The 553-nt window shown below is 51.9% G+C and overlaps 1 protein-coding gene across 1 annotated transcript in view; it reads left to right on the forward strand.

The window, feature by feature from the left end:
- The window catches only part of macf1a (microtubule actin crosslinking factor 1a), a gene marked incomplete in the record, with an annotated part of 165,057 nt that overhangs the window by 87,885 nt on the left and 76,619 nt on the right, over window positions 1-553 (forward strand). The window contains 1 exon segment of the mRNA XM_037975753.1: window positions 180-305. Within this exon segment, the coding sequence (XP_037831681.1) occupies window positions 180-305 (126 nt within the window).

The raw sequence follows: 553 nt of genomic DNA on the forward strand, positions 1-553 counted from the left end.
TCTAAACCCGGTCCTGTTTGGATCTAAACCCGGTCCTGTTTGGATCTAAACCCGGTCCTGTTTGGATCTGAACCCGGTCCTGTTTGGATCTAAACCCGGTCCTGTTGGAGCTCTAAACCCGGTCCTGTTTGATCCTTTCATTGGATCTCTGAACTCGTCTGACTCTGTTTGTGTTTCAGTTCATGAGTGACGCTCGGGACTGCGAGTCGTACCTGCGGCAGCTGCAGGAAACCATCCGCAGGCAGTACACCTGTGAGAGGAGCAGCCGACTGAGCCGACTGGAAGACCTGCTGCAGGACTCCATGGTACCAGAACCACAACTGTTTCGGGTTTAGTTTAAAACTCGAGTGGAATTTAGTCCTGATACAAAAAGTTATTAACGCCGGCCTGCCACGAGCCGTCTCCTGTGTGTCTTCATCCATCTTCCTGTCCTCCGTGACCCTCCCGTCTCTCTGTTGTTTCTCGTTAATGAATCTTTAATGACCCTCTGCTGCGATGGGGACCGAGTGTGATTCTGCCTGTCAGGGTGAATGTTTCATGACCGGTGGCCAGA

This window comes from Kryptolebias marmoratus, linkage group LG5 (assembly GCF_001649575.2).
Source record: "Kryptolebias marmoratus isolate JLee-2015 linkage group LG5, ASM164957v2, whole genome shotgun sequence".
Classification (NCBI taxonomy): domain Eukaryota; kingdom Metazoa; phylum Chordata; class Actinopteri; order Cyprinodontiformes; family Rivulidae; genus Kryptolebias; species Kryptolebias marmoratus.